This window comes from Chlorocebus sabaeus, chromosome 26, assembly GCF_047675955.1.
Source record: "Chlorocebus sabaeus isolate Y175 chromosome 26, mChlSab1.0.hap1, whole genome shotgun sequence".
In the NCBI taxonomy this organism is placed as follows: domain Eukaryota; kingdom Metazoa; phylum Chordata; class Mammalia; order Primates; family Cercopithecidae; genus Chlorocebus; species Chlorocebus sabaeus.
In genome coordinates, this window is record NC_132929.1 from 33,066,458 (window position 1) to 33,093,309 (window position 26,852).

At 44.2% G+C, this 26,852-nt stretch overlaps 1 protein-coding gene across 5 annotated transcripts in view; it reads left to right on the top strand.

Moving 5' to 3' along the window:
- The window catches only part of CGNL1 (cingulin like 1), a 174,778-nt gene that overhangs the window by 132,983 nt on the left and 14,943 nt on the right, over window positions 1-26,852 (top strand). For 4 of the 5 annotated variants that reach the window (XM_073012192.1, XM_008016471.3, XM_073012193.1 and 1 more), the window contains exons 9-14: window positions 9,318-9,524; window positions 10,931-11,035; window positions 15,984-16,136; window positions 17,078-17,248; window positions 21,161-21,322; window positions 24,137-24,226. In XM_073012192.1, the coding sequence (XP_072868293.1) occupies window positions 9,318-9,524; window positions 10,931-11,035; window positions 15,984-16,136; window positions 17,078-17,248; window positions 21,161-21,322; window positions 24,137-24,226 (888 nt within the window). The remainder of the gene's footprint in view (window positions 1-9,317; window positions 9,525-10,930; window positions 11,036-15,983; window positions 16,137-17,077; window positions 17,249-21,160; window positions 21,323-24,136; window positions 24,227-26,852) is intronic. The other variant, XM_073012195.1, reaches the window with a different exon arrangement.

Genomic DNA, 26,852 nt, shown 5'->3' on the forward strand with positions numbered 1-26,852 from the left:
TAAACATGAGGCAGTAGGAGTAAAACCTCCAGTCTTCTTAGCTCATTGAATTCCAGGACTGCCTAATGCTGCGTGACTTCTTCAAGTTCATTCTAGAATCCCAGACTGTTAGAGCTGGCCAGGACATTGAAATGAGATAGACTGACCCTTTTGTGTTGCAGAGGGGGAAAGTGAAGGCAGATGGAAGTTAAATGATTTGTCTATTGTCATCATACGTGAATTGTTAGCAGGGTCTGGTCTAGAATTCACATCTTTTAACAAAAAGAAATTGAATATTGAGCTGTACGATTTTTGGCATTGGAATCAACTCTTCCTTGGAAATATTTGGGACCTGGGTGATGAATACCCTCTACTTCTTTGCCACTTCCTTTGCCACATTTATTTCCGTCTCTCCCATGCACTATTTATTTGCATCCCCCTGCCACATACAAACAAAAAGAGCTTACCACTGTGTAACCAACTGAGTTCTGAACTGTAGATATGTCAGCAGAGATTGGTGTTGGCAATTTTGATAAATACAGTGAGAGAAAATTTGGAAACTCTGATGTTCTTCTTGGAGCATGGGATTTAAAAATATTTTGCAATGGCTCAATCCCATCTTGCCCAAAAAATGGTAAGTAGGCAAATCAAAAAGGAGGAAGGAAGGAACCCATCACTTTATATTGCTAAAAGAATTTCGACTTCTTAAAAATTTGTATCTCTTTCTTTTTTGATTTTCTGATCTGTTTAGGTATTACCGAATATACCTTCTTTAAGGATGTGAACTGAATTCAGAGGGGGCAAGAGCTTGCAGAAGGAAGGTTGCAATGTGAGCTGGCTGCAAAGCCTGCAGTAGTGCACAAGCCATCTGACGTCGAATCCCAGGCACTGAGAGTCCTGCCAGGAAGCATAAAGGATTTGACCAGTTAGGAGCTCAGCTCAAATCTCTGCAGGAAGGTCCTGAGAACTGAGAAGGGTCCCATCAGCCTAGACCTCACTGCTCAAAGGGGTATCCACAGACCACCATCATTGGCATCACCTGGGAGCTTGTTAGAAATGCAGAGTCCTGGGTCCCACTCCAGAATTCCTGAGTCAGAATGAGCGTTTTAATGAGATCTCTAGGTCATTCATTAAAATTTGAGAAGCCCAAGATTAGAGACCTTATGCCAAGGAAATTAACAAATGATTGGGAGAAGGGATGAAGTATGCTAGTTAAGACTAAAATATATGCTGTTTCGGTACCTGAATAGTTGACCTTTGCTCAGCTGAGGGGGAAGCTGAAGACACAATACGGGGAACTTGGTTCCTAACACTCTCAGAGTGAGGAAGGGATGCATTATTGTGACCCAGGCCCTTACTGTGCAAATGAAAGCAGATGTCCGCAGTGGCTCAAGCCTGTAATCCCAGCACTTTGGGAGGCCGAGACGGGCGGATCACGAGGTCAGGAGATCGAGACCATCCTGGTTAACACGGTGAAACCCCGTCTCTACTAAAAAATACAAAAAACTAGCTGGGCGAGGTGGCGGGCGCCTGTAGTCCCAGCTACTCGGGAGGCTGAGGCAGGAGAATGGCGTGAACCCGGGAGGCGGAGCTTGCAGTGAGCTGAGATCTGGCCACTGCACTCCAGCCTGGGCGACAGAGCTAGACTCCGTCTCAAAAAAAAAAAAAAAAAAAAAAGCAGACATCCACAGCCATGGTGGTGAGAAGACAGTAATTTCCCAGCAGATGAGCTGACCTAGGGGACGCTTCTAGTACCTCTCAGCTGGGAGCCTGCAGCCCCAACACACTGGGGCGTGGGGGTGGCCAGCGAGATGGAACTGACACCAACATTCCATTCTCTGGATGCCCCGGCCTCCACGCCTCAGCTGTTTTCACTCATTCAGCAAAAAAGAGAGACACGAAACAAAAGCCGGCTGTGGCAGAGGCCGTGTTAATGAGTAAAACCTGATATGTCTGTGTATTGGGTCGGCACTAGGACAAGCAGGAGGCCCTCGCCCTGTGTGGTGACTTGTTGTCCATCAGAAGTGAGCCTATCCAAGGTGTCGGGTCCGTGTTCCTACAGTGAACACTCCTCAGCTTCCTGAGTCAGGCCGAACATGCAGATGGGGCCATTTATGGTGCCATGGGGGGTTTTGTGCTCATCTCCTGTGGCTCCAGGGGCCAGTGTGAACACTTCTAAATGTGGGTGTTAACCCATGAAAATGTGGAAAATGTGCCAGCCTGCAGGCAGGTGATCATTTGCAATGAATGGCGGTATGGCAAAGACTGGGATTTCACTCTCTTGCGTATGTGTGATACAATTGTTATATTTCTTTTTTCCTTCTTTTAAAATTGGTAATTGGAGCATATGGCTAAAAGTCAACTATTTTTAAAGTAATGGAAATTTAGCAATTCAGCATGTTGAAGCATGCGTTTGGCTGTTTGGCTGTTTTAGAAGAATGTTTTTCTTAGATGCCGTCAGTTTACCACACCACCCTCGACTGGGAAATGGGGCTAAGATTTTAATAAATTAGCCAACCAAGAAACCCGACTTACCTTTGAAATAAGATGGGTGTCATCTTCTTTGTGCAGTGTAGTCACCCTGGAAGGACTATTAGAAGACCTCAGTTCTCTGTTTTGAGAAGTCTAGGCTTGATTTTTTTAGCTGGTAAAAAATGTGCAGGTAGTGGCCTGAAGCCAAGTGTGACGATTTGGAACCACAGTTGGTAAGCTGTGTGAAGTCTTCCCTTTTGGGAAGCAGATGTGAATTTAGTTGGCCTAGCAGTAATAACAAGGGCTACCACAAGAGCTGTCATCCCATTTAACTAGATATTTACAATAATGTACGAGGTGGGCAATTCATCCCCCTTCTTCAGAGAGGAAACTAAGGCTCTGTGAGGCCAGGCCCGGTGGAAGGTCCAGCAAGAGACACAGTCTGGGTGTGGATCTGATCTGGCTGACTTCAGAGCCTTTGCTGTTTCCTCTAAACAGATAGAGGAGCATTTTTAGAAGTATAAATGAGAATTCCATTCTTCCAGCGATTTATGTCTGTGTTACTCAGGATGGGACATGCGTCTGTGTGCTGGGTGGGCAAGGAGGAGAGTGCTTGGCAAAGTCACAGGATAAAAGTGACACCACTTCCTGGAATACCAAGAACACAGTATCCTTAATGTAAAAAGAGACATAGTAGAATGAAAAATGCTATGATGTTGGATGCAAAATTTAGATTCATTTATAATGGAAAAACCCAAGCCTTGAAAGCAGTTCTTTGCAGTCCCTTGGATGTCTCTCATCACCCCACACTGGACTCCTTTGCCTTAGGGTTGCTGGAGTGGAAAAGTTGGGGAGGCACTCGTGTAGTTGCAAGTCCTGGGCCATCTGGGCCTTTTCCACTCTCCCAGCTATATGTGGTGAAAAGGAATTGCTTAACTATGTAAACCGGCGTGGGAGAGTTGGCGCTGTGCTCTGTTTGTACAGCTGCTCCTGGGCCTCCGGCTCCGCTATCTTTCATGGCCCAGAAGTACCCATGAAAAGACAAAGGAAGGGTTTCTAGAGGCTGGAGGAGGTGAGAACTTGGCCGAGGAGGTGGGTTGTTCTCTGAGTTCCTGAGACCATTGATGGTCAGTCTTTTAAAAGAAAATGTGTATTTATATTAAAAAATTGTAATACATGTTGAATTTCCATAGTTCAAAATTTAAAAATTACCAGAGGGTTTGCAATTGAAAACTTCCTTCTGCTGTTTTCCATATAGCCCCAGTTTCCTTCCTCATAGCCAGTCACTGTTACCAGTTTCTTGTGTAGCCAAGTAAATACATCTTTATCCCTCCTTACCTTCTTTTTATACACACAGATGCTTGCCATGTCTACTAATCTGTCTCTTGCTTTTTCCTCACTTTCTTGTTCTTTTTTCTCCCAGCTGCACAAGATACCATTGACCTGATGTAATTTGTTTAACTAGTACCTAATTGGCCTTTAGGTACTAGATTGGCAATCTTTTGCTATTAAAGTGCTGCAATGAATAATCTCATTTATATGTCATTTTGCACACACATGGGATAAAATGAGAGACGATAAGTTTCCGGTTCAAAGGAAATGTACATTGTCATTTTGATAGATACTACCAAATTGCCATCCAGGAGCCTCATACCAGTTTCTAGCCCCACCAGCAGTCGATGAGAATACGTTTCCTCACATTACAGCACTGTGTTATCAAACCTTTTGACGTGGCTGCCTCATAGCTAAAAAATAATCTTCGTGTAATTTTTAGTGATGATCCAACCTTGAAAAATGATAGAAAATGGCACAGTTTTGTTACTTTTGCCTTCATGGTGATGAATCTGATGTGGTGTTTCCAACTTTTTGGAGTGGCAGAGGAATCGACTACCTGTACAAGTGAATAATAGTTAAAATATTAAAATGCAAATCCATATAATTCTTTTAAAACCAGACATCACATAGGTGGTGTGATATAGCCAAATGAATTATTAAAAACTGTGTGCTTTTTGGTTTTATTTATGATGGTGCTTCCTCTCTAATATTGTTATGACATATAGGACTTGGGATCAGAGAATCGTAGAAACACAATGCCAGCAACTCAATGACTTCAGCAGTACTTGCCCCCAGGGACCTTCCACCTGAGTTGCTCCTTACCAGCTCTGTCTTGGTGCAGTTCTGCTGCCTTTGCCACATCCATGAGACACAAAGTCTCATCTGGAAAAGATGATACATAGATGCAAGCATCAGAGCACTTCAGAGTTGGGAGAACTTTGAAGGTCCTCTCCGCCCTGTTTCTTTTCTTCACTGGGAAGTCATGGAGAAGAACTTACATGTAGTACTTGCCTTGAACAAAAGGATAGGATTTTTATTTTAGATTCCATGACTACTGCAGGTGAATTAGGTATGGTTTCAGGAAAGGAAAGTTTCTTCTATGCGCTTTATATAGTGAGCTGGGTTTGTGGGGGTGCAGGAGCATGAAAATGGGAGAGGACTTTTGGGAAGATTTGCTAACACAGGCTGATGTTAAATTATTTGTAAACATAATGTGAAGACATAGAGAAAAACATAGTATCACTTTACAAATAATAATAATAAAAAAAGGACTAAGTGTCTCAATACACACAAGGTCTGCTAGAGTCATACTCAGGCCATGCCACTGAAAGTTAGGATTGGAATAAATCCCTGCCAGCCATAAGGTGAGTGAAGAACTTGAACACCAAGTTCTAAACATCACAATTCAGTCCAGGTTCCCTTATCTAACATGCTAAGGTGCTAGTTAGGCCCTAATCCAGATTAAACCAGGTCTGTTATTCAGTATCCTCATTTTTCCTGAGATTTCTGGGTGAATGAAAGGGTGCTGACAAACATGTAAGTGTTCTTTGCTTTACTGAAAGCTTTGGGCAGATGGTCTTGAGTCTCTTCTTCGCCTTTCTAACACCTCAGCAAACCTCCAGACCACTGGGGTAAATGCATCATCTCTCTCCACCATCCCTACTCCAGCCCCAGGTTTCCCTTAACTGTTGTTTACCTTTTTTTTTTTTTTTTTTTTAAAAATAGCTATATTAAGATATAATTCATATAGCATATAATTCATATAATTCAACTATTGAAAGTGTACAATTCAGTGGTATTAGTATGTTCACACAGTTGTACAACCATCACCACAGTCAATGTTAGAACATTTTCATCACCCCTAAAAAGAAATTCTATCCCCATTAGCAGTCACTCCTGGCCCCTTCCCCATATCCCTCCCTGTAGCAGCCCTGGGCTATCACTAATCTATTTCCTGTCTCCGTAGATTATACTATTCCAGACTTTCATATAAATGTCAATATGGGTTTGTGTGTGTGTGTGTGTGATTGGCTTCTTTAGGATAATATTTTCAAAGTTCATCCATGTTGTGGCGTGTATCAGTATTTCATTCCTTTGAATGGCCAAATAATATTCCATTGTATGGATATGCCACATTTTGTTTACCCATTCACTGTTTGATGGACATTTAGATTGCTTCCACTTATTGGATACTGTGAATAATGCTGCTATAAACATTCATGTAGAAGTTTTTATGTGGATATATGTTTTTTCTTTTTTTCTTTTCTCTTTTTCTTTTTTTTTCTGAGACAGAGTCTCACTCTTGTCACCCAGGCTGGAGTGCAATGGCGTGATCTTGGCTCACTGCAACCTCTGCCTCCTGGGTTCAAGTGATTCTCCTGCCTCAGCCTCCCAAGTAGCTGGGATTACAGGCACCCACTACCACACCCGGCTATTTTTTTGTATTTTTGATAGAGACAGGGTTTCACCATGTTGGCCAGGCTGGTCTCAAACTCCTGACCTCAGGTAATCTGTCCACCTCCCAAAGTGCTGGGATTATAGGTGTGAGCCACTGTGCCTGGCCCCTTGTTTTTATTTCTCTTAGCTATATACCAAGGAGTAAAATTGCCAGGTCGTACCATAACTCTGTGTAACATTTTGAGGAACTGGCAAACTGTTTTCTAAAGTAGCTGCACCATTTTACATTCCTACTAGCAATGTGTAAGGAGTCTAATTCCTCTAAATTCTCCCCAATACTTATTATTATCTGTCTTTTTTGTTATAGCTAGCCTAATGGATGTGGAGTGGTATCGCATTATGGTTTTAATTTCCATTTCCCTAATGACTAATGATGTTGAATATGTTTTCATATGCTTATTGGGTTTTGTATATTGTTCAGATCCTTTCCCCATTATTATCATTATTATTATTATTTTTGAGATGGAGTCTTGCTCTGTCACCCAAGCTGGAGTGCAATGGTCCCATCTTGGCTCACTGCAAACCGCTGCCTCCGGAGTTCAAGCAATTCCCTTGCCTCAGCATCCCAAATAGCTGGGATTACAGGTGTGCGCCACCACACCTGGCTGATTTTTGTATTTTTAGTAGAAATGGGGTTTTAGCATGTTGGCCAGGCTGCTCTTGAACTTCTGACCACAAATGATCCGCCGACTTGGGCCTCTTGAAGTGCAGAGATTATATACATGACCCACCGCTCCTGGCCCCCATTTTTAAAATGGGATTTTAAATCTTTTTATTACTGAGTTAAAGAATCATTTATATATTCTGGATATGAGTCCTTTATTAGATATATGACTTGTATTTCCTCTCATTCTGACAGTTGTCTTTTGACTTTCTTGGTGGCATCATTTGCAGCACAAAAGTTTTAAATTCTGAAGAAGCTTAATTTATCTGTTCGTTCTTTTGTCACTTGTACTTTTGGTGTTGTAGCTAAGTAGCCTTTGCCTAACCCACGGTCACAAATATTTGTTCCTGTGTTTTAAGAGTTTTATAGTTTTAGATCCTACATTTGGGCTTATGATCCATTTGAGCTAATTTTTGTGTATGGTATGAGGAAGAGGTCTAACTTCATTCTTTTTCATGTGGATATCCAATTGTCATGGCACCATTTGTCAAAGGCTGTTCTTTCCCCCACTGAATTGTCTTGGCACCCTTGTTGAAAAGCAGTTGGCTATAAATGTAGGGGTTTATTTCTGAACTCCCAATTCTGTTTCATTGATTTCTATGCCTACCCTCATGCCAGTACTGCCCTGTCTTGATAACTGTAACTTTGTCTCACATGTTAATGGGAGAGTTCAGGCAGAAATGGGCAATCTAGACTTTTGCTTTCCCTGGTCTGACCCGTTACTGGATTCTTTAGATCCTTCCTCAAGTTTTCAACCACACTTCATTTCTTCTCTGTATATCTTTGTGACATGTCCTCTTGCTGGTTTCGTTAGGAGATGATATCCTGATAGACCTGAGAAATCCCAGCTGTGTGACACCTTAGTTTTCTCCTAGCAATGCCAGCTAACTTCATTCTAACTCAGTTGCTTGGCTCTGATAGGCTTTCTCTGTTGTATAGAATTAAACATTTGGGCCATGAAACGATGCTCTGGTTCCTGAAACTCTCTGACTGGTTAGGTTCAGGAGAATAAGCTTACTGTACTATTAAGAGATGTAAAGATCTTTCCAAAAGGCTATACAAGTGAGCAATTCTAGGAGATACTTCTCCCACGTGGGCTGTGATACAGACTTTCAAAGCCTAACCTTGTCCTCCCTGGGCCTTTCTTTTACTGCAGGCGTCTGTAGCATTGTGTTGTAGGCATAAGATTTGCTGATATTGGCATCTTTGTAGTAGTGGAGAAATGGAGGACAGGGAAGAGATCTGCCTGGAGAGGTGGAACGCTGGGCAGGACAAATGTTAACTCACTTCTTTAACATCACTTCAAATCGCTAGACCGAAGAATACAAAGCCCCTGTGACCTCTGGAATCAACAATAACCACCCTGAGACTGTCATTCCTTTCTGTTGTGAGTTGTGTGCAGCATACCTAGAGCTTACACTATGAACTGTATCCTAATTTAAGCTAATTTAAATTTCTCTTTTCTGTTGGACATGAAAAAACCTGTACTCCGAAGCTGCCCTTCCTCAAGAGCTTCTATGAAAGAGCCTGGGCCGGGTGCGGTGGCTCATACCTCTAATCCCAGCACTTTGGGAAGTCGAGGCGGGCGGATCACGAGGTCAGGATATCGAGACCATCCTGGCTAACACAGTGAAACCCCGTCTCTACTAAAAAATACAAAAAAATTAGCCGGGCGTGGTGGTGGGGGCCTGTAGTCCCAGCTACTCGGGAGGCTGAGGTAGGAGAATGGCGTGAACCCGGGAGGCGGAGCTTGCAGTGAGCCAAGATCGCGCCACTGCACTCTAGCCTGGGCCAAAGAGCGAGACTCCGTCTAAAAAAAAAGACCCTGCCCATGGATGGGGCAGGGAAGTGGGCATGTCAGAAAGCGAGGGTTATGAAGACAGGTTCTGGATTCAGTCTGCCTGAATATAACTCCTCCTAAGTGATCTTGGACAAGTTATTTAAACTATCCAAGTGTCAGTTTCCTCATATTTAAGATGGTGATAAGAATAGCACCTACCTTCTGGAATTGTTAAAAGGTTGAAATCCCATGTAAGGATCTTAACACAGGCAAGGGTTGGCAGACTTTTTCTTTCTAAAAAGAGCCAGAGAGTCAACATTTTAGGCTTTGTGACACCATAGGCTTTGGGGTTTCCGTTGCAGCCACTTGGACCCTGCTGTTGTAGCTTGAAAGCAGCCACAGACAATGTGCAAATGGACGGGCGTGGCTATGTTCCAATAACACTGCACTTTTCAAAACAGGTGGAGGGCTGGGTTGGACCTGCAGGCTGCCGTTTGCCGAGCCCTGGCTCAGCACAGGGCCTGGCTGAGTGGGCACAATGGGTTTTTCATAAATGCCAGCCGTTCTCCCAGCTTGGGGACAGCTCCTTGACACCGGTCTCGTTGTTCATTTGCTCTGTGTTTTTAACAGAATGTCGAGGTCTTGGCCAGCAGGAGCAACACTTCAGAGCAAGACCAGGCAGGGACCGAAATGCGCGTGAAGCTTCTGCAGGAGGAGAATGAGAAGCTGCAGGGAAGAAGCGAAGAACTGGAGCAGAGAGTTGCTCAGCTTCAAAGGCAGATCGAGGACCTGAAAGGCGATGAAGCCAAGGCGAAGGAAACCCTGAAGAAGTACGAGGTGAGGCTCGCTGGGCCCAGGCCCAGCTTTGGCAGCTGCTGCTCCTTCTTTCCTGTGTAATTGATTTCAAAAGTGGGGAAGGGATTTATTGTCATAATTTAGTTGGAAAGGTCAAGGCAATAGTGAATACATCCTCTCTGTAAGCCATTTCTTTGTTACCCCGGGAGTGGCATGACAGGGAGGCCTGGGAACAGGGAGGGTGAGGTCAGGTGGGAACACAGGTCTAGGCACAGGAATCCCCATACACCCAGATACCAGACACACCCAGCCTTCCACGGCTTCGCACAGGCCTCTACCTGAAAAGGCTATCTTAACACCACCATTAGACTGATTCTCACTCAAGACTATGTATTCTTTTTAACTCATAGTTGATGTTTTTGAAGTGACACTGATTTTAACAAGCCAGTGACCTGGTTGGCCAGACCTCTAGCAGTGGGAAGTTGAGAGTTGACACACTCTCAGCAGTAGGAAAGGCAGCTGACAGTGAAGGAGGAGATACACATGGTCACTGCCTTCGTCTGTCCTGTGCTGCTGTCGTGGAATACCACATTGGGGTACTTAAGGAAAAATAGAAATGTATTTCTCACAATTCTGGAGATGGGGAGGCTAATATTAAGATACCAGCCTCTAGCGAGGGCTGTCCTTCTGTGTCGCAGTGTGAATGGCATCACATGGCAGAAGGGCAGAGGTGGAGTGGGGAACTGACTGGCCACAGGGGGCCATACTTGTCCATTGATCAGGAACCTACTCCTGTGATGACAGCTTGAGCCTATTCAGAAGGGCAGAGCCCTCATGGTCTCATCACCCCGTAAAGGTTCTACCTTTTCATACCATTACAATGGCAATTAAACCTCTAACATACACATATGCTTTTTGGGGGACGCATTCAAACCATAGCAGTCATCCATCAGAACCACCTGGATACCTTTTATAAAACTGTGTGTGTGGGGTCCATTCAATACCTATCGTTTTCACATCTCCAAGAATAAGACTGGATATTTGTATTAAAAACAAAAAAATTACCCCAGCTGGGCATGGTGGCTCATGCCTGTAATTCCAGCTACTTGGGAGGCTCAGAGGTAGGAGGGAGGATCACTTGAGCCCAGGAGTTCATGACCAGCCTGAGCAATATAGTGAGACCCTGTCTCTAAAAAATAAAAAATAAAAAATAAAAAATCACTCGAGATAATGTGGATGTTCACACCTAGCTAAGAACTGGAACTGCAGACAGGCACACACATCCAAGAACATAGCTGTCGTGTGCCGCCTTGGGTCCGTGACAGGCGCATTGTGACTGTAGCCACTGCCACGTCATGGGTGTCTTCGGTGTTCATTTAATTCCACTGAGTCAGTTTCATAGGTACAGCATACATCTAAGTGCACACTGACCCAGTGTTTCGTTGTAGGGAGAAATACGACAATTAGAGGAGGCCCTTGTGCAGGCCAGAAGGGAAGAAAAAGAAGCTGTGTCAGCCAGGAGGGCCCTAGAGAATGAACTGGAGGCTGCTCAGGTAAACACCAAGGGCTGTTGTCGTTACTCCCTCAAGAAGAATGCACAGAGACGCAATACTGGAGGGGTGTGCGGAGACTGTCCTTGGCCCTTTCTTTCCAGGTAGCTCCCTTTCACCCATAATAACCACTCAGTCATTTGAAGTATCTGCCTAGACCAGCAGTTCCCAACTGAGGGGTTTTGGTCATGCTTGAAGACAGTTTTGGTTGTCACGACTGGGGAGATGCTACCGGTGTCTCGTGGGTGGAAATCAGGGATAGGGATGCTGTTAAATATCCTACGAAGCACAGGACAGCGCCCACTACAAAGAACGATCGAGTCCCAAATGTCAGTAATGCCAAGGCGGAGAGACCTCGGTTTAGACGTTAAAGAGCTTGACAGCTTTCCAAAGATAAAATATGAGTTGTGTGAGAAGGCTGGCAGGACTGGCCCCCGAGGCGGTGTGGGGTCTGCTTTCTGGCAGAAGGCAATTTCCCTTCTCCTCTGGGCAAATGCACGCTATAGAGCACAGTCCTTCGGGATAGCTATTCCGAGAGGCGGGCGGAGGTCATTTCCTTGAAACTGGATAGCTATCGCCATTCCACATCAGTAAGTTCTTAGAACGTTAGATTTTCCCATTTGAAGTACATTCTCAAGACAGGCCTGTACTGCTGTTCTGATTGAGTTTGCACAGTGACCTCAGGGTGATGGAGGCGTGTCCTCCTCCTGTTGGCTCTCGGGATGCTGCTTAAGTATCTCAGGTGGGTTTCTGAGGAGGTGGAAGCCAGTGTTTTTGAGAGTTGTCTAAGAGGAAGGTTGTTAAAGTTTTCCATTCAGGACCCACTTGTAGTCAGGGATAGGTGAAGTGGGGGCATTAAAAGTGTTAAGAGCCGAGTCAGGTTCAGATTTGTAAATGTCTAGTTGCAGCTTTCCTGAAGAGTATTCAGCCTCGTCTCCTAGAGTATAGAGGAGAGGAGGGATCCCCACAGGTCAGCCTAGCTTAGGGACTCTCCCCCAGAATCAGAAGTCTGTGCCTTCTCCTCCTCTTGGGACAAAACTCGTGTTTGCATATAGTAAAGTCCCAATTCAATGTCTGACTGCCTTCACTTTGGATTTTTTTTATTTCTTTAAATTTAGATCTTCATTACAAAATCTTGTGGGGTTGATTTTGTGTGGATGGCACTTGTGCTGTGCTGCTGTTTAAAGCTTAGGTTGGTTCCTGTTACCCAAGCCAGCTGCCAGAGTGTGGGGCTTAAATTTGTGAGCTGGTTGCGGGGCAGGAAGAAAGGAAACACGTTTGTGCTCTATAGGGATAAACATCTGGACCTTCTGGGTATGTCCACACCAAGTCCCAGGTGCAGCTGTGGGTCTCTCAGAACTTTTCCTTTGGTCAAATAGGAACTTTTCACACATATGGAAGTCGTTCCCCAGTTGGGAATCTGCGCTCAGAGTGAATTCAGTGCACAGAACAGATGATGGCCTTGGGGCCTGAAGATGTTAATGTAATCCCCACCCACCCCCACCTCCGGATCTCTAGCCTCGCCTTGGAAATTACCCCTGACATGTTACTTTTGTTGAGGCCCGTTTTCCCAGTGGTGTGGGGATGGTGAGAGGGCTTCATGCAGTGTGTGGTCGTGTTAGCCACTGGCAGTACAGCTGGCGAGAATTAAAAATGGGCCTGACAGTTGCACTGTCTTTAGCTGAATTATCTGGTCTTAAAAGCAATGCCATGAAAAAAGCACCATCACTCTAAAATACTTTGTTTCCTTTAAAATTGGAAACCAGATAGTCAGCTCCTTTTGTTTGGTTGCTCTTTCTGTGTACCTCTCCTCCTTGAAGCTGGCAGCCCAAAGGGACCTTAGCCCTTGAGGAAAGAAAAAAGTAACTGGAATTTTTCTCAGTCTTTGTGCTATTAGTCTATTGCATCTTCATGTATGATAAATAGATTTGTTTACATAGTGGCGGAAGACTGGTAAATTTCTGTCTGATTTCCCATGACTCAGTTAAAAAGTAGCAGAGGATCATAAAGATGCCGTTCTTGGGTTGCTCAGTGCCCTACCGCTTGCTTCAGGATTGTGTTGCTATCTAGGGCTACTGGAACTGCATTTAAGGCAAGGCATCTGTGATTCTATTTAAAAGTGCCTTCTGCAGATGGGGAAATAAAGAAACCTTTGCTGGAGAAACCACAGTTCTTTCCTTCAGGAAGGGACAACAGTGCATACGTTACTCCTAGGGCTTTCCCTCCCACCCCATTGGACTTCTGAGTATTGAGACAACCAAGGAAAAAGGGCCCAAGGCTTCTGCTGTTGCAGCCCACAGACACTGAGTGGCAGGGACTCCACGAAGACCAGCTTCCTTCTGGTTAAGCTGCCCATTCCTTGACACCTGTAGGCTTACCTGCTACTTGGTTGTTGTTAATATGAGCTAATTGGGACCTCAGTCATAGGGTAAAAGTCTGCATCGGTTTACGGATAATGGTCCCCAAGCTCAAGGATGCTCACCCTATGTCTACCAGTGTTGTGTCTCGGATTCCCCAATCTGATATATTTTCCCTAAATTTTCATCTCATGATTCATTGATGAGCTTGTATTGCTGGCCTTGGAAATAGAGTCGCTGTGGCTACAGAGCATTTCACTCCTGACACTGTGCACATGAACGGTCAGAAGAATGCAAAGTTGCTAAGTTTCCTTCTTTTCGTGTGAATTTGAGACGTTTTCTCAGCAGTGACTTATTGGAACATATTTCTTGAATTACGGAGGAGGCAGACTGTTGTTCTAAACAGTGTTTCTCAACCTCAGTACATATTAGAATTATCTGGGGAGCTTTCAAATGCAAATGATTGTGAACCCCATGCTAAGAAAAATTGTGATTTCATCAGAAAAAGGTAGAATCTACATTTTAAGTACAGGCATCCCATCCTCGCTTGGTGATTCTAACATAAGAAGCCTTGGGAACGCTTTTGGGGATAGGCATTCATTTTTAACAGCTAAGTGTTTATCATATGCCTAATAGTGAACATACCCAGATAGACAGAAAATCTCTCCCTTGCCTTTACAGAGCTTACTACCTTGCAAGAGGCAAGCCTACAAGAAATAATTTAAAAATAATGTAGCAAATCTGTTCTTCTAGGCAATGTGTATGTGTTGGGGTGGGGGGTGCTGGCAGGCCCTAGGCCCAGAGTGGTATCTGTGGTGTCTCTCATGGTTCAGGAGAAGGAGCCAGGCAGCCCTGCCTGAGCCAAGAGTGGAGCAGAAATGCATGCATGAACAACATGGAGGCTGAGTAGAGCTGGGTTGGCTTGTCTGCTGCCTGGAGCCCTTGGGATTGGGGTCTAAAAGGAGGAGAAAGAGAGGCTGGGAGATTCCTAGGGGGAGGGGGATGAGTTGGATCCTGAAGATTCTATAGGAAGCCATTAGGGGTCCTCTGTATTTGTTGTTTTCGTGAATTGACATTTTTTGGGACACGTGTTTTGAGGGTTTTGTCCCATACCATACTTCATTGGTTCTATAACTCTTCCTCACCCTTTACCCCAAGACTGCTAAATCATTGATCAACAGAAACCCCAGGTTTGACTCTGCTGCTGCTGGGTGCCCAGCGGCAGCTGTGCTGGAGCCCACTCCTGCTAATTCCCCCAACACTGAACTTCTGATTACCTTTCTTTTTGCCACCATCTTTTCCCTAACAGCTTTTGTTAATCTTGGTTCTCTTGGCTGCTTCTCAAAGTGCAGCCAGCCCAGCAGAGACCAGGGACCGGAAGGCCGCCCCGGGTAGTGTTTTAGCCCCATGTCACGCGGCTGGCAGAGCAGATCTGTTCCTCTGCTCTGCAAACCAGGAGAGTCCGAAGTGATTTGGAATGTTTTCAAGATCCTGAGTTACTGCCTGTGGCAGCAGCTTGTAAACTGTTAAGCACTGTACAAATGTAAACCATTGTTCTTGTGCAGTCACTGCAGGGACACAAGACCGGGTAGGCCCTGAGCTGTTCCTGTAGTGGCCCACAGTCAGCCCCTCAGTGCCTGACAACGTTTTCGAGATGATTCAGTCTGTGTTTGAGTCAGGTTGCTCTGTTTCGAGCTGTGCCTCTTCTTCTTATCCTGATGCCTATGGCCCTAATGCTTAGCCACTTAAAGAAACCACCATAACCTTCCTATAATATTTTACGATTTTGTTTTGGAATTGCATGCTTACGTAAAGAACAGAAGTCTGTGTGACTTTGTGAGATGAGAGCCTCAGGGGAACTAAGGGGAGTATTGCACTCAAGATGGTTGTATTTTATGGTAGGCACTAGTATTTGGTGCTGATTCAATAAATAACCACCTACCTGACGAGTATTTTATCTGACTAGTGTCTCTTCCATTTAACACCTTCTATTCATCAAGTTCATCAACCTGTGCGTTTCCAAATTCCTTTTTGCCTGTGTCTGAGTCCAATTCGTGGATTCTGTTGATGACAACTGCCTTTACCCAAGTGGACCTTTGTTCTGTGGGGTAGTGTTCTCTTCGTGATTCATTTTTAGTTGTTCTAACTGTAAGAACCATCTGCATAGCACAGGAAATACTGGAATATTAGGTGTGATGCTGCGTGTCACAGGACATAAATTGCCAAGTAGGTTTAGGTTGTTGTAATATACAACTTGACCTCGATTTTCAAGCATGAACATTCAGGTTTTCAGACACTCTCCTGAATGCCCACCACCAGCAGCCTTGGCCATGTGTTTCTGTAGCACATTGTTTGTCTGCCCCTTCATTCCTGTGGATGTTTTTGGGTAAGTCAGCTTTCCTTTTTGGTCCCTGAATTGCAGAACCAACAATGTCCTTCTGTCTCTGTGGCGGCTTTCTTTTGATCTTCTTCCTCATCACGGATTTAACAGATCTGATTGCTTTGCAGTGTGACTGTGAAGTTCCCTGTGATACCCGTTCCTGTGGCTACCTGGTTGGTAGGTGACAGCACTGTCCTTTCCCTGCCATTTGCAGAGAAATCTGAGTCGGACCACCCAGGAGCAGAAGCAGTTGTCTGAGAAGCTCAAAGAGGAGAGTGAGCAGAAGGAGCAGCTAAGAAGGTTGAAGAACGAGATGGAGAATGAGCGGTGGCACCTGGGCAAGACCATTGAGAAACTGCAGAAGGAGGTGAGGGGCTGGAGGAGGAAAGAGGATGTAGGGCCAGATGCCTTTGCTGGACCCAGTCCCCTCTGAGGGTCTGGTGAAAGCCTGGGAAACCTGCGGTAGGTCTAAACCCTAAAGGGTCAGGGATTTGCAGATCCCCAGAGGCAGCTCTTTCGATTTGTTGAAGAGATACAGAGAAACTGGTCTAGAAAACATTAATGCCAGTATCCTCTGGATTCTGGGCACCAGAATCACCTCTTAACAGTTAGTAGAAGCAGGCTGTATGTCAGTGCATATGGAACCAATGTTAACTGGATCAGAATGGATGTCTCTGTGCAGATTCTTTGCATTTACATCTCTCTTACTTGTCCAGGAGTGTGAAAGCAGCTTCAAAGCTCGGTAGCTGCTGCTCTTTCTCCTCCTCTCTGCCCCACCATGCCCAGAAGGGGAAAGGCACCAAGCTGGCAGGCTTTCTGTATTCTGGGAGCTGACACGAGTGTCTGCTGTTTTCTGACGTGTACTGTGTACCAGACACTTTACTATTTTGTTTCTAACTAGAATTTTACCTGTATCTGCTGATAAAGTTTTATCTGTATCTGCAGATACTAATTCTGACAACAACCCTGTAAGGTAGATATGATTTCATTGTTTCCAATGCGGACACGGCCAGGGCCCAGAGAGGTTAACGACGTGCCCCGGCCATGTACTGGTAAGTGGCACAGCAGGCATAGGACCCTGAGGCTGGGTGCCTGGCTCCAAAGGACGTACCTGCTCACTCCTCCATGCTACTTCCAAGTTACAGGTGCCCACACCTGGCTGGCTCAGGATCAGGCACTGGGCTGTCTTTGAAGGGGCCGTAGAAGAAAGGGAAAAGAGGAGATGTGCTGTGTGTTGAAATGGGACCCAGACCGTGGTCTCAGATAGAACATCCCAGGGTGGGCTCACTCCCATGTCACTTCCTCCAGATGGCAGACATTGTTGAGGCCTCCCGTACGTCGACCCTGGAGCTCCAGAACCAGCTGGATGAGTACAAGGAGAAAAATCGCAGGGAGCTCGCAGAAATGCAAAGACAGTTGAAGGAGAAAACCCTGGAGGCAGAAAAGTCCCGACTGACAGCCATGAAAATACAGGATGAGGTAATGCCTGGCCAGATAAGTTCTTCCTTTATCACTTATCAAAGTATCCTTTGCCCTGAAACTCTTCTGTGAGGGACCTGGGGGTAGATTCGTGAGACAGCTTTTGTGCTTCACTCTTCATTCTTCACCTTCTGGATGGTTCTGTGGGCAAATGGCATTCTGGAGCACAAAGGACCCACTGATGGACTGTGAGGCTAATGGACACAGCTTTAACCTGACCATTTTCTTGATGAATCTACAATTTTTTGCCTAAAATGTTTAGCTGCCATTTATGGAGCAGCCGTGATGTGCCCAGCTACGTCCAGATGATTTATTTATATGCTTTCATGTTTTAATTTAATCCTAGAATAGGGATTACAGTAACTGTTTTTTTGGCCATTCATTTATGAAAATACAGACTTTTATTGGGATGAGGGTGGCAGACAAGAGTTTCACAACAATAATGGTGAATAAAAGAAATCCTCAGGAATTTATGAGTACTGAAATGATTGAAACATTGGTTTTATATTTAAGAAGGCTCGAGCAAAGAAACTCAAATGTTAGCTCCCTTCAGGCTTGGCCTCTCAAGAACTGAGAAAAAGAAAGGGGATGTTTTTGATTGTTTTAATGGAAAGCTGGAGGCTTCAAAATGTAAGCACAGCCTATGCTGATTTCCAGCTATATCTCTTGCCAGCTGAGTCACCTTGAGCAACTTACCCCAGCTTTCTAAGCATATGTTTCTACCTCTTTAAAAATATACCACATTTTAGTGACTTAATAATTAAATGAGATAGTATGTGAGACTGTGTAGCAGCGAGTCTGTACATACCAGACACTTCATAAATATTAATTTCCTTTTCTTTAATTTTAAGGCTTATTGTTTTTCATGAACAGTGCCAAGAGCACCAAGATTCCACAGGAAAACATTTTTTTTTCTTTAAAAAACAAACTTTAATTTCTTTGATGATCAAAGAAACGTCACCCACGAGTCAGTGCTGAAACTGTGTAAAAGAACAATAGATATTTATTGCAGACTTCTAGAACACTCTTGAAAGGACCTTGATAACAGATCCCTTTTGGCTCAGGGTTATATGATACAGGACTCCAAGTAAGAACTGAAATTAGCCCACTGACATCACAGTTCTCTTTGGCATTAAAAAAAAAAAAAATCACGTTCATTACTACAGCACAGAGGCAGAAGGATTCAGATATCTGCCGGAACACCAACAAGCACCTGGTCTGATTTGACTTCAAAAGATCACCGTGTCACAATGACCCCTGAAAAGTACTTCCCATTGCGTTTTATGTAATGATTTTTATGATAGAATCCTTGCGTTGGAAGGAAATGTAGAGATCCTCTAGTTAGATAAGGAAACTGAGGTCCAGAGAGAATAGTTAAGGCCAGATGGAGACCGGTGTTGTTTATAAAAGAGCAGTCATTTCAAAATAAAAGGATTCCTTGCAAGGAAAATAAAGATGACCCTTCCTGGATTTTTCTCACTGATGCAGCCCTGTGAGACGCTGTTTCCATGCGAGCAACAGACGTGGACACCTCATCATTCTGCAGGGAAACTACAGTGAGATACCACCCTTGACTAAGATGCTAGAGTGATGGAGTTGTTGAAAACAAAAGTGAATTGACAAGCCAAGGTCACTCTGGATCCTTAAAAAACTCAAGCTCAACTCTGTTCGCTGCCCCTCTTCCTGTGTTTTGATTGAGCTGAGTTGAAGATCTTGGTTTAAAAAAAAAAAAACAAAAACCCAAAAGCGACAGGGGTCCATTCTAAGTGCTGTAATAGTTGCTGCCTTTGCTTTGAGAGAAATAGACTTTTTTCACCCATTCTACCTTCTGATAAGCTTGATCTTTAGAGGATCGAGACTTAGTGATTACTGCTGTTCAGTTTATTTTCTAAATCCTTTTTAGCAAAGGGTGATTTCAACTACTTAAAGGTAGCACTAGGAAGTTCAAAAGTTGTTTGCTTACTTATGATTCAGGATACATTGTTCACAGACACCATGCTAGTTATTCTCTTCTGCCGGCTCCCGTCAAGGACTCGGAGTATGACGGGGCCTTTACCAGCTGTTAGGAGGGACCTGCTGGGTGTGGAAGGTGGAGCTGTGCTGAGCAGTGGAGGAGGGCACGCTGGGCATTGGGAAGGGGGACAGGAAGGAAACGCAGGCTGCACATTTGCCTGTCATTCTTTCTGACCCTCATACCCATGTCTTTTTTGGTATCATCTCATTTAATTCTCATAATAGCTTTAGAAGGCTGGTTTTATAATTATCCCAATTTTGTGAACGAGGAAACTGAGTCATAGAGCGTTGTTTTGTTGTTTTGTTTTTGTTTTTTTAAATGCTCTGGAATATAGCACACCCTCTGTATCCAGAGAATGTCCCATCACTCTTTTTCCATGGGGTGATTTTCATTCTGTGCTTTCATGTACTTTCTGTCATGGTAACCACCCAAACTAGATGCGGGTCTTCATCTGGAGATGTCGTCTTCAAGGCTAGGCTGTTCTCAGAAATGCCCAGTGCTGCTGTCAGCCTCCCAGAGAAGAACACATTTCCTCAAGTTTTCTCATGGGTTTTCCGAAGCTGTCCTCAACTACTGGGGCTTTCCAACTCTCCTGTGACAGACACTGCAGAAGGGTGGCATTCTGTAGTGGAGTTTGCCATTCGCTTTCATATACTCTGAAGGAAACAGACCCCCTGGTGTATTATATTCCTGAGACTGTAACTCTACCCGATACTGGTACCAACTCCAAGAGGGTAGGACACTTAGAACAAAGCAGACAGCCTGGGGCTTCACCACATCAGCCCACACAGATGTTTAAGGGAGACCTACTGTGTGCTGAGCTGCCTGGTCTCCCCAGAGAGCTTCCAGAGTTCAAGACACAGACTGGCCCTTGTGAATCTAACTGTTTTGTCTGTTGCACTTTATTCAAAGCTATTAGTTGAGTGCCATCTTGTGGATGGAAAAAAGTCAACATTGTAAATTAAGAGCTAATCATTTTCTTCTACAAAGCAGTGGCTTTCCCTAATGTGCCTGTGTATATTGTTAGGTTTTGTGCCAGTAGGTCGCTTTGCGGTGATTAATTCAGTTGTGTGTTCTTTTTTACTGGCTTGAAACCTCTTTTGAGGTGACAGTGATACCGGTAGACAATAAATTACCCCCTGGGAAACATGTATTTAGTTAAGGGGCTCTCGAGAATTTTTAACACGACCTAGTAAAACCTGCATTTAGCGTTCAGCCAGGCATGGTGGCTCACGCCTGCAATCCCAGTACTTTGGGAGACCGAGGTGGGCATCACCTGAGGTCAGGAGTTCGAGACCAGCCAGGTCACCATGGTGAAACTCCATCTCTACTAAAAATACAAACATTAGCTCAGTGTGGTGGCAGGCACCTGTAATCCCAGCTACTTGGGAGGCTGAGGCAGGAGAATTGTTTGAACCCAGGAGATGGAGGCTGCAGTTAGCCAAGATCGCACCACTGCACTCTAGCCTGTGCAACAAAGCAAGACTCAGTCTCACAAAACAAAAACAAAAACAAAAACAAAACCTACGTCTTGTAACCCAGGAATACACGCATCTGCACAAATATATGAATGTCTAGTACAAAAGATTTGCAAATCAATATTTGCTAATACTCTGCTATTTTTTCTGTTCTATTTAATTAAAAAATACTGGTCAACATCTACCAAATGGAATTTGTAACCTAATAGGTTGCTGCCTGTAGCTGGAAAACCCTCTCTTTTTACAAAAAGGAAACTGAGGCCCAGAGGGAGGTAGGACTTGCTCAGGGTCTTCTGATCTCCCATATTGTGGGGGTCCAGCGGATCTTCCTTTTGGTGGAGTCAGCCTCTGCACTGTCTGTGGAGGTCTCTATGCTCTTGAGGCACCCCAGGAAACCATCCCAGCTGTCTCTCCTCCTAGATGCGCCTGATGGAGGAAGAGTTACGGGACTACCAGAGAGCTCAGGATGAAGCGCTCACAAAAAGGCAGCTTCTGGAGCAGACGCTGAAGGACCTGGAGTATGAGCTGGAAGCCAAGAGTCACCTCAAAGATGACCGCAGCAGACTGGTCAAGCAGATGGAGGTCTGTGGGCCGCACAGCGTGAGCTGGGGGACCTGTGGAGAGCGAGTCTGGGCCACGAGAGAAGCCACCTCTTTGCTCTCAGCTCAGCCTGTGGGAAGTCTGGGGTTTTTATTCTCTCCCACAGCCGGGTGTAGTGAGGTCATTTCTTGATTGAAGGAAGGGGCCAGTCATTGATAGACTCAGGACATTAGAGTTAGAAGGAATGATGGACACAATTTAGTCTAACGTTCTCATTGTCTTGAGAGAAAATGGAACAGATTCCTAGGGACGTAGGTGATTTTGCCTAAGGGCACTGATAGTTCCTTGTCTGTTTGTTCTTTGGAGCAGTGCTTTCGGCTTAACTAGAAGGAACCAAACTGCTGCATGTCCAGAGAGCAGCCTCCTAGGAATTGTCATCCTTCATTTGCCACACCGCATATTCCATTCTTGCTTCCTGTTTCTGGCCCATTTTTCCCTTACGGGTTATTTGGCTTTGCCAGAGCTCGCAGCACACTGTGACTCAATTTACTGTGGTATACATAGTATGTACATAGTCCAAGACAGCATATCAGAAAGTGCTGAATGCAGTCACCACATAGGGGTGATCTAGTCACAGGCTGAAAACACAACATATTAGAAAAATGTAAATGAAGTAACAGAATCTAAGTATGGACAGTTCACTGAGGTTGACAAGAAGAACCTTAGAATCACTCCATCTGAACTTTTAAAAAAGAATAATTCCTAGGAACAAAACTAACCCCCAGAAACACACACATACACACACAAGCCCCAGTAGAATTTAGAGAGAGGGAGAGACACTGAAAAAGTGGAATTGAGAGAGACACTAAAAAATAGCCTCAGATTTTTCAGAGAAGTTAAAATTGTCAAGATTTTGATAAAAGACAGTGCTCAAGGCCATGGAGAGATGGCTTAAATTCAGAATCAATGGAATTCCTGATTCAACTTTGCAAATAAACAGAAATAACTTTTAAAACCTCCAGGGGACTTAGTAGCCATTTATATCTAGGTAGTGTTGTTTCAGTCATTGAAGATTTTATTAGATAGGCCTCTTTTAGAGACTGGAATAACCTGATTACAGTTTTATTGCTCTTTTGTAGGTCTGCTGTACATTTTGCTAATGTCCTGGTTCTGCTCTCTTTAGGGGTGGTAATTTTAAGTCAAGCTAAGGTCAACCCACTTAATTAGAAACTGATTATTCTAGGGCCTACAACAGCCTGGCTCAAAACAAGCTAAAGCCTCTTCAGGCAGTGGAGGAAGAACCTTTGGAGTAATGGCCCTGGCCTGGACCCCTAACACTCCTGCTCGGTTCTGTGCAGTATGGATTTTAGGCAAGAAGAGAGTCCTACAAAGAGGTGCTAAAATCCATAGTATATCCTGACTAAAGAGAACATTTCCTTTGGCCAACTTAGGTGTAGAAGGAGTGGCATAGCTAAGCTTCATTTGCCCCTTTGCAATATTTAGCTATTTTCCCATTAATTGCAAAATGAATGGCTCTCAAGAGCCTGTTACCATGAGATGCACTTGAGGGGTGTTTTGTCCCCTAAGAGGCAGCTAGCAGGACCATCTTGCTGTGACTACGTCTTGCCTGCTCCTTCACTAGCACTTAAAATTAATTTTCAAGACTCAAGAGCTCTCCCAATGATGGGCATTTTCTGTAAACTCAGATGGCTGTTGGATGTAAATGCAGCTCTTGTGATGTCTGTCTGACTATAGTGAGACTGGTCTTGGAGGCATCAGGAACCACTGAATAAACAGGAGGCTTCGGTGCCTGGCCCAGCTCCGATCCAAGTTGGCCTTTGAGATGTTTGGCTCCCGGGAGAGGGCTTTCTGGCTTCCCCATAGGTTTTGATCACTACCTGGGGGCCATTCACAGGCAGTTAGTCATTCACATGAATCCTGGGTGTCTTATTGTGGTAAATAGAATAATATTTAGGGATAGAGGTGTCCATTGCTTATCAATCCACTTTGGCAATTTCAGAGACAGTATTTATATACAAATGCTGCAGGTTCACATTTAAAACTTGGAATGCCAATTACTTTTTAGCATTTGTGGCTCTGAGTTTACTTAGACTTATGACAGATTGACTGGTGACAGGAGAAACACATGCTCAAGACCAACAACCCGCAGTTCTAAGTGGGGTGGTTGATGTTAGAAGCCTCTTTTCTTCATATACAAAGCTGCTTTGAAATGTTTTTCTCTTAACACTCAATTAGGTTAGATTAGGAGCCAACAAAGAAGCCACAAATTATTATTCTTAAGTGATGATGAGTTTAACAGAATTGGTTAGCACTGTCTTTTGGTTAATCCAATGCAGGTTTGGGAGTGCACAGTGCAAATGCATGCTGTTCCTTAGACGTCTGCTGTAGATTTACTCCTGCAAGGCTTTTGGAAACCCTGAGCAGGATGCAGACAGAAGATTGTCCTGAGCATGAAGTGTTTTTTTCCACGTTGTCTTTTAACAGACACTGGCTTGGGTAGATCGGTTTAAAGTTGTTGATTCACAGGGAGAAACAAAGACTTGACAGAAACATGCTCCAATGTCCTTAGTGTTTGTATTCGGGTTTGGGATAATGTTTTCTCTTCTTTTGTGTGTTTTCTACATACACAGTTACATTTTACATTACAAGTCATGAAACACGTAGTTGAAGAAATATCTACCTTGGGCAATGTAAGAAATAGATATATTGTTTTTCCAAACCCTAATGCTAGTCAGTTCTCATTTGCCCTTAGGGTTCTTTCTCTATGGGGCAGTCTTTGCTCTTAATCCCGGTCAGTGCAAGTTAAGTCGACTGTATTTGTGATTTCTTTCTTAGGACAAGGTGTCTCAATTGGAGATGGAACTGGAAGAAGAGAGAAACAACTCGGATTTGCTCTCTGAGAGGATCAGTAGGAGCCGGGAACAGGTACTGTTCTGTAGGTGAATGATGCGTGGATTGTCCCGTGTGAAAGTGGAACATGAGGGGTTAAACCTGAGGATTCAGTTAAGGCCAGGAGAGAAGAATTCATGCTGTCTAGAAATTGATGGAAGATTGAACAGTCATCACCATAATAAGCTTCTAGGAGAGACTTTGACCAGATTACTTGTATTTTAGATTTTAAATTTTAATCCTTGGTCAGATAATTTCCTAATCTATACCTAGCATCATTTCAAGGTTTTTAAGTTTTGTTTTCATCTTTTTTAATTAAGAAAGTGCCAGTGCTAGTCAAGAAAAAGTGAAGGGCTTTCTCAGTGTTGATGTACAGTTCGTCCAGCACCATTTCAAGGCTCTAGTCATACAACTGGGTAAGCTGTCATTAAAAGCACATTCTGTCATTAGAAGTTTCTACATGTATCCACAGGTATCTTGTAAATGAAGGGCTGAGACTAGTGAATACATATTAATTATCTTTGAAATTGCCACTGAGTGTTCTGAATCCTCTTCCCAAAATGTTTCCACATTTTATCTGTCAAGTGGTTGGAGCATGCACTGGCGACACAGAAACTAGTTAACAGTACAGCTGTTTCCTTGTGATCTCACTGCTCTCCCCAGATCTCATCTGCCACTCCCAGTCTCTCTCAAAGCCCCTCTCAACCTTCACTTAATTAAAAAATGGAAACACAGGTCAAAAGCCTTTGGGTAATACTGCATGTATTATCTGCATGTCGCTTGAGAAATGAGTTCCATCATCTATAACATGAGAGTAACTCTCCCCGATTGCCTCACCGTGTTGTCATAAGGATCAAATGTGGTGAAACTCCTTCCAAAACTGCGAAAAGCATTCACTTGGAAAGTACTGTTACTGATTGTGAATGCTTCGTAGGTATGTGTGCTGCTGATTAACTTGTCAAGGAAAAGGCTGCGTCATAGAGCCTACTTTCTGTTGCACCTAACATATGCTGGTTACCAAATTCCACACACTTGCTTGTTGAACGAATGACCCTTAGAGCCTCAGCTCTAAAAAGTACTTTTCCTACTATGGCCAATAGATTGTTATTCATAACCACTTGGGAGACTTCCAGTTTCTGCTTTATGTTTTTATCCTGTCTTTCCAATCTTCCCTGTTCCAAAGGGCACTTTCCTCTGGTCTCTTCTGCTTATTCACATGGAGTTCCCTGTCCTCAGTTGAGGGTGACCAAGAATTGAAAGTTGCAGAGCTTGGGGATAGCACCTTCTGAGCAGGCAGCCCTGTTCAAAGTAGAATGCGAATCACTGGCTGCTTTTCCATATTCCGTTAGGTCCCTGTTGACAGATTTCTTTACAAACAAGTGGGATACTCGTGCTGCTTTTCTCCTGAGAGTGAAGGAAATTGCAACCCCAGGTTCATTCCCTGCACCCTCCTCATGGAGTCTGGGTTCTGTCTGCATGTTCCCAGGCTGTGATTCCTCTGGAGCCGCGAAAGTCCATCAGACCAGAGGTGCACAGGTTTAGAGAGGGACCTTCCTGAAAACCAAAAGCCCAGGTGGAGAGCTCAACCTTGATATCTCCCCTGGTGCCCCCCAGGGTTCTTACTGAAGACTGTGTTTTCTAAGTTCTCGCACTGGAATAAAAGCTGTTTTGTGATGAGCCCCTGCCAGCCTGGCTAAGTAGCCACGTTCCCCCCTCCTACATGTCAGAATCCGCTAAACATTCACAATGACAAAGGATGTGACCATGAATTTGTTTTGCCAGTGCTTCTTGTGGCTTATGCTAAGAAGAATAGTGGGAAAGTGTGTCATCCTATCAGTAATGAGGCAGTGAAAACAGACCTTCAGTTCCATGTTTACATCAGAAACAAAACACAGACACTGAACCAGAACATGTCTGCCTCCCTTAGCTCAGCTGACAGCCCAACACTGAGAGAACTGGTCATGTGGAGATCTGGTCCCAGAATTGCTCTGGACGCTTCTTTTTCCTTTCAGCTGAGCACTTGGATCATGGAGAATAGAACTGCTGTCCATGATGTGGTCAAGGCTAAAAATATTTCCACTAAGCTAAGAACTTGATGTCAGTTTAGGGGGGAAGTTAAAGGAACCGAGAACCTGAACTAAGTCCCGGGAGGAAGTTAAGGGAACTCACTTGGTCTGCTGGGGAAAGCAGTGGGTTGGGAGTCCCAGTCCTGGCTCCTGCACTGGCCTCATTTACCTCTGGGAGAGTCCCAGCCTCTCTGAGATCAGTCTCTAAAATCTGTCAAAAGGAAGTGATTGATCCAGGTGATCTCTGAAGGCTTTTCTGAACTCTAACACTGCAATACTGCAAGAAGGTTTTATACATCCAGAAGTGTCTGACTCACACTTTACTTTCCCCCATTCTCTCACTATATCTGAGTTATATGCCTAAAAAGATGAGTTCCACAAATGTCTACAGCCTCTTTCCCTATCAGCTCTCTTTCCCTCTTCTGTTTTCTTTCTTCTCACTGCATCATCTGAGATAGGGAGGGTAAAGCCTGGTGTTTGTTGTAAGTGGAGAAATTGAGGATCACATTCACGTGGATGTAGGAATTGGTAAGCCAATGAAACAGAAATGCTGAGATAAAGTGATGTCTCCTGATTGTGTTCTGAGAGCTTCTCTT